This window comes from Mandrillus leucophaeus, unplaced genomic scaffold (genome assembly GCF_000951045.1).
Source record: "Mandrillus leucophaeus isolate KB7577 unplaced genomic scaffold, Mleu.le_1.0 Scaffold290, whole genome shotgun sequence".
NCBI classification, from domain to species: domain Eukaryota; kingdom Metazoa; phylum Chordata; class Mammalia; order Primates; family Cercopithecidae; genus Mandrillus; species Mandrillus leucophaeus.
Window position 1 is genome coordinate 1,997,043 of NW_012103032.1, and position 6,869 is coordinate 2,003,911.

The following is a 6,869-nucleotide window of genomic DNA, read 5'->3' on the forward strand; positions in this document are numbered from 1 at the left end:
AAACCCCGTCTCTACTAAAAAATACAAAAAACTAGCCGGGCGAGGTGGCGGGCGCCTGTAGTCCCAGCTACTCAGGAGGCTGAGGCAGGAGAATGGCGCGAACCCGGGAGTCGGAGCTTGCAGTGAGCTGAGATTCGGCCACTGCACTCCAGCCTGGGCGACAGAGCGAGACTCCATCTCAAAAAAAAAAAAAAAAAAAAAAAAAAAAAAAAAAGAAAAGAAAGTGTTCATTTTCAGAACATACAGCTGTGCCCAGAGGCCCGCGTGCTTGCGGCTCCCCTTAGAGGCGTCTACACTGGCCATGCCCATCATCACTGGCATCCCCCCCCCCATATCTCATACTGCCCCAGAGCCACTGAGGTCCCAGACTAGCCCTTTCCTGGCACATAATGCTTGGTCTTACTAAAATGCCCCTCTTCATGCCACTTTGCCTGAAAGTTCTTCATCCTTCAGAGCCAGCCAGGAAGTCACTTGCTCCTGACACTTGTCCATAATTCCCAGCTCCCACGCACTCAGCTCATTGGCTCCCACCGGGATTTCCCTCACTTGCCATTTTGGCTGGCTGTGGTCTGATGGCCTCTCCACAGTCCATGAGCAACTTGAAGGCAAGGATGGCATCCCACCCCTCTTTGTACCCTCCTGGGTGCCAAATGATATAGGGGCCGAATAAGGTTGAAGTTGTTGGGAATGAAAAGAACGAAATCCAGAGTTTTCCCCGATTTTAAGAAAAAACGGGGTTTTGTGTTTGTGACAGAAAAATGGCATGGGGAGGTCACAAAGACCCGCGCTGTAGCCAGAACTGCCCCATGGTTGTCATGTGACCTTGGACAAGTCACTTATTTTCCGGGTGTCTTAGAGATGCCTTATCTGTAAAATGGAGACAGTCATTCCTATCGTGCCTAACTCGCCAGGCTGTGGTGAGGTCACATGGTTCTGTGCGTAAAAGGTGCACAGTGCAAACGTGCTGGAATGCCAGGGATGCTATTAAGGAAGCAGTAAGAAAAAAGGGTCACTGGGTGTGTGGCGAGGAAGAAGTGGAAAGGGCGCCAAGATTTTAGGTCCCAGTGACTGGTATGGAGGGTTCTCTGGGTCCTCTCAGTCCCTGTTTATGGAGGGCAGGGCGCTTGGGTCTGGAGAATTTCTCTCTGAGAAACTATGCCCCCGGGGGAATCGGCCCCCCAGGCCTGCGCCAGAATCCCCTGCCGCAAGTTTCGGGGCAAGGTCTCCACCATGCTTCCCTCCCAGTCTTGCCCAGCGCCCACTTATGAGGAAGGGCCTCTGCAGGTGAGACCGGCTTCCCTCTCGGATAGCCAGGGCAGATGATTTCAACTCATTAATCATTTCGAACCTTTCCCAACAAACAGCCTCATGGCCGGCCCAAACCTCCCCTGTCCCGGCTCAGGAAATGATCTCGGTCGAAAGTGAAAAGACCAAATCGGCCCCAGGAGGCCATTTTCTTCGACAGAAGCTGAGGCCTGGGGGCGAGGCCTTCCCCCTGCTTCCCTTCCATTCCCCCGCCCCCACGCTTTCCGATCTCGGCCCAAAGAAGAGGCTTGGCCGCGAATCACCGGTTTGCATTGGCCCCTGGGGCGTGGGCGGCTTTCTGAGACCAGGCTGGGGCTGGGACTCCGCCACCTTCAGCTAAGGGTACCGAAGTCTGTCCGGGAGTCGGCGTCACCGGGACTCGAACCTGCCTTTTCGTCTTCCGAGGCCTAGTGCGAACCTGCTGCGCTAAACTCAGTCACACTGTCCCTTTAAGGCGGCACTTTTTATTCTTCATTTGTTTACTTCTTCATGCGCTTTTCGTTCTTTACAAAATGTGCTCGCGATATCCTTCCGCAAGTGTCAATCTCAGGCACTCACCAGCCGCCTTGAAGCCGTTTCTGTAATCTTAAGAATCGCGAGTTACCAGCCGTGGGCCGACATCTCTCTTTATAGGATTTAATTCTTATACATTTTAGGGACTACTTTTTAGGAATAAACCATTCTTGCGTTAGTTAATAAAGGTTCATAACCTTCGGAACCCTTCCGCTGAGAACAGAATAGGATAGTAGCCTTTATAACGCACCTTTTCATAAAAATATTCTGTGTGGACTCTCATAGGCCGTCGAATCTTCTCGTATTCCTGAAACAGAATGGTACGGTCCAGAACCCGCCCCATCTGCTCTGCGATTGGCCGTCCTTCCTCAGTGAGTCGTGTGATTTTTCACCAATGGCCGTTCGCGTTTCTTTAGCGAGGGCTAAGCGATGGAAGGAGGTGGCCAGGGAGACGCCCCCTACGCGTTCTGGGATTGGCTACGTCGCACGGCGCGCGAGGACGGCGGGCCCGAAAGATAAGAACTACGACTCCCGGCTCCCCGCAATGGGAACTCCATTACGCATGCGCACGGGCGGGGCCAACAAGCTTCTATATAAAAGGGGCGCAGAGGGCTGGGAGGCAGCAGTTGGAAGTTGGCAGGTGGAGAGGCAGGTTGGGAGGGAAAGTCGGGGGAGGAGGCGGAAGAGGAGCTGTGGGAAGCGGGAGGAGGGAGGGAGGAAAAGAGGAGGCGGAGGAGAACTGAGCAGAGCAGAGCATCGAGCCAAAGGGGAGATGAGTTTGTCTGTCCTCTGCTGAGGCTCCGGCCGGGCCTAGGGAACTGGGAGCTTAGGTGGAAGCGACACCCGTGGAAGTGGGAGGAGGTGGCTCCGGGACTTTAACCCCTTGTGGGCTCTGCGGCAGGGGATTTAACCCTTTGTGGATCTGGCCCCTCGGAGGCAGCGTCATCGGTAGTTTTAACCCCTTCGGGGCTGGGTTTCACCCACTGGACTTACCCTCATCACCTTGCTTACCAACTCCTTTATTGGGGTGCTCCGCTTGGAGGTTTGAGGCCCACCTCCGCACATTACGTACTGTTCCTGCCGCTGCACCCCCTTGGACCGCTAGCTGGCCGCACTGTGGACGCTTAACCCTTTACTGACTTGAGCTCCCCAGATTGCAGTTGGAGTTTGCTGATAGAAGGACTAGCTAAAGGCGTCACTGCAGGAATTACAAACTGAAGAGGACTCTGTTGGACTGTTTTTCTTTTCTTTTTTTTTTTTTTTAAGAAAAACTCCATTTTTTTTTTTCTTGAGGACTTAGTAGCCAAAATTTCTCAAACTTCGAGGACTCTACTAGCCATGGCCGAGCCATTCTTGTCAGAATATCAACACCAGCCTCAAACTAGCAACTGTACAGGTGCTGCTGCTGTCCAGGAAGAGCCGAACCCTGAGCGCCCCCCAGGCGCGGAGGAGCGGGTGCCCGAGGAGGACAGTAGGTGGCAATCGAGAGCGTTCCCCCAGTTGGGTGGCCGTCCGGGGCCGGAGGGGGAAGGGAGCCTGGAGTCCCAACCACCTCCCTTGCAGCCCCAGGCCTGTCCAGAATCTAGCTGCCTGATAAAGGGCGAGAAGGGCCAGAATGGGGACGACTTGTCCGCTGGCGGCGACTTCCCGCCGCCGGCAGAAGGGGAACCGAAGCCCGAGGCCGAGCTGCTCGCCCAGCCTTGTCATGACTCCGAGGCCAGTAAGTTGGGGGCTCCTGCCGCAGGGGGCGAAGAGGAGTGGGGACAGCAGCAGAGACAGCTGGGCAAGAAAAAACATAGGAGACGCCCGTCCAAGAAGAAGCGGCATTGGAAACCATACTACAAGCTGACCTGGGAGGAGAAGAAAAAGTTCGACGAGAAACAGAGCCTGCGAGCTTCAAGGATCCGAGCCGAGATGTTCGCCAAGGGCCAGCCGGTCGCGCCCTATAACACCACGCAGTTCCTCATGGATGATCACGACCAGGAGGAGCCGGATCTCAAAACCGGCCTGTACTCCAAGCGGGCCGCCGCCAAATCCGACGACACCAGCGATGACGACTTCATGGAAGAAGGGGGTGAGGAGGATGGGGGCAGCGATGGGATGGGAGGGGACGGCAGCGAGTTTCTGCAGCGGGACTTCTCGGAGACATACGAGCGGTACCACACGGAGAGCCTGCAGAACATGAGCAAGCAGGAGCTCATCAAGGAGTACCTGGAGCTGGAGAAGTGCCTCTCGCGCATGGAGGACGAGAACAACCGGCTGCGGCTGGAGAGCAAGCGGCTGGGCGGCGACGACGCGCGTGTGCGGGAGCTGGAGCTGGAGCTGGACCGGCTGCGCGCCGAGAACCTCCAGCTGCTGACCGAGAACGAACTGCACCGGCAGCAGGAGCGAGCGCCGCTTTCCAAGTTTGGAGACTAGACTGAAACTTTTTGGGGGAGGGGGCAAAGGGGACTTTTTACAGTGATGGAATGTAACATTATATACATGTGTATATAAGACAGTGGACCTTTTTATGACACATAATCAGAAGAGAAATCCCCCTGGCTTTGGTTGGTTTCGTAAATTTAGCTATATGTAGCTTGCGTGCTTTCTCCTGTTCTTTTAATTATGTGAAACTGAAGACTTGCTTTTCTTGTTTTCCTTTTTAGAAGGTTTTTTCCTTAATGTGAAAGTAATTTGACCAAGTTATAATGCATTTTTGTTTTTAACAAATCCCCTCCTTAAACGGAGCTATAAGGTGGCCAAATCTGAGAACAATTAAATTCATTTTAGTTATAATAAATTTAATATTTGTAAATGTAACATAGTTTCAGTGTGATTTCTAGAGCTAATTCAAAATAGTATTATTTTATGTGATTGCATTTTTGGGGAGGGGTACCGAAATCGTTAAATTTGTCAGTTTGCAAAAATATCAGTCTTTAATGGGAGAATTTTCAATTTGCCAATTTTTTCCTTGAATGGGTTTGGGTTTAAGTATGCTACAATACACAGTTCAGGCAAAATATAAAGATTTAATTATCTTCAATACTTAAGTGTGCTTGCTTTCTAGTGCCTTGGTTTTCTTTCTTGATGCTGGAAAAATAAACCGGTGTTCAGTGTTTAGGTGACTGGAAAGTGGCTACAATCCAAAATTTTAAATTTAAGTCTGCCTCGGCCATTCAAAAGTCTAATAACAAAAAATGTAAACCTAATTTGACAGTTTGTTACGTTAGACAACTGTCAGCATTTCATTCCTACAAGTTGGTTTTTCAGTGATCTCTTCCATCCCCCCAGTAAGGCTGGAAGAAGTTCCTGGATGCCTGGAAGAGGCTCTTAGCAAACTTCTTAGTGCAAGCAATGGTTAGATTAATTTGTGGGGCAGCTCTTTAAGACATTCAGAGGTGAGAAATACTGGATTTATAAAGGAAATGGCTGTTTGGGGGATTCCAAGGACTTACCCTAATTGTCCAATACTACGTGCTCTGTATACAAAAAAAAAAAAAAAAAAAGGAATAGGAGCTATCCACCTTTCCATGTGGGTCAAACTAAAATTAGAAATGTCCCCTCACTGCAGATCAAATGTAAAGCTTCCAGTTAAGGAGCTAAATGAGGTCCTCAGCTGAACGAGGAACCCTGTACATTTCCTTGAACAGCCCTATTCTAAATCGCCTAAACTATGCTGATAGCTGCTTAGGTTCTTGAGTAGTTCTGCTCTTAAATGTAGGGAGGCCCTGAGAACTAATTTTTGCCCCAAAATAAAAATAGAAAGAAATTATGAGATTATTCCCTCCTGTCACTTTGGTTAACCCAGTCCTTCACCTGCCCTGTGTCAGTGTTTCCTGAGGGCAACTGCGTTGCTCAAATCACTAACACAGAGGTTCCTTAACTTGGGGCCTTAGAAACCATTGTGGGCCTTGGGGTCCATGAACCCCATGAAATTATTTGTAGACTTGTGTTATATGTACATTTTTCTGGGGAGAAGGTTCAAGAGATTCATAAGATTCTCAAACTCCTTGAAGGTTCAGAACCCCTGCAGGGAAGGGGGAAGAAAACCCTCCCATTAGGAAGCATGCTTTTGCAGTTAAATGGCGGTGATTGAGGTGATAGGGACTTCAAAAGTAAAATGCACCTTGTGATGCATAAGAAGCATACACAAATCAATAAATCAAGGGAGATTACACCAGTAGGACTAAATCAGGGCCTTCAAAGCTGGACTGAGTTGGTCCTGTTCTGGCACATATGGTCCACTGGAGACAATGTATGATTGTGTTTTTCTTTGGCCTAAAAATTATATTAAACATTTATTTTGAAATAGTTTTCTTCGTGTTTTTAATTTTTCTTCTGCTATGACGTCATGCAGCAGCCCCAGAAAAACAGCTGCTTGGAAAGGCAGCAACAGTGCCCTCTGGCTTTACAGTGCAGAGCTGAAGGCTCATTTTGACTTAACTGTAAGATGCAGTAGTGATTATCTCTGATATAAGACCCTCTTTTTTTTTTTTGAGATGGAGTTTCGCTCTTGTTGCCCAGGTGGAGTGCAATGGCATGATCACCGCAACCTCCGCCTCCCAGGTTCAAGCGATTCTCCTGCCTCAGCCTCCCTAGTAGCTGGGATTACAGGCATGTGCCACCACGCCTGGCTAATTTTTTATTTTTAGTAGAGACGTGGTTTCCCCATGTTGGTCAGGCTGGTCTCGAACCCCGACCTCAAGTGATCTGCCCGCCTCGGCCTCCCAAAATGCTGGGATTACAGGCATGAGCCACTGCGCCTGGCTAAGACCCTCTTCTTAAAGAAGGATTCATCTATGAAAATCTTGTTTCCCCTACTATTAGAAAAATATTTACAAAATGAATCTTGGAAAGACTATAAATGCATTTATCATCAGAAAAAGTATGTTTTAGAAGACAAATTCAGTCCAGTCTTCAAATATACAAATATCTAGGCTGGGCCCAGGGGCTCATGCCTGTAATCCCAGCACTTTGGAAGGCTGAGGTGGGCAGATCACCTGAGGTTCGGGAGTTAGAGACCAGCCTGACCAACATACAGAAACCCCATCTCTACTAAAAATACAAAA

The 6,869-nt window shown here is 49.6% G+C and overlaps 2 protein-coding genes across 2 annotated transcripts in view; both read left to right on the top strand.

The window, feature by feature from the left end:
• Positions 1-6,869, top strand: part of ACBD4 (acyl-CoA binding domain containing 4) — a 37,387-nt gene that overhangs the window by 22,070 nt on the left and 8,448 nt on the right. The window lies entirely within an intron of this gene.
• HEXIM1 (hexamethylene bis-acetamide inducible 1) lies at positions 2,446-6,109 on the top strand. Its single transcript, XM_011985961.1, has 2 exons — positions 2,446-2,466; positions 3,112-6,109. Exon 2 carries the CDS (start codon positions 3,157-3,159, stop codon positions 4,234-4,236), a length of 1,080 nt encoding a protein of 359 aa, XP_011841351.1. The 5' UTR covers positions 2,446-2,466; positions 3,112-3,156; the 3' UTR covers positions 4,237-6,109.

Bases quoted from the DNA above. Each gene is read 5' to 3' on its own strand.
- HEXIM1 (XM_011985961.1), top strand. From the start codon at position 3,157: ATGGCCGAGCCATTCTTGTCAGAATATCAACACCAGCCTCAAACTAGC.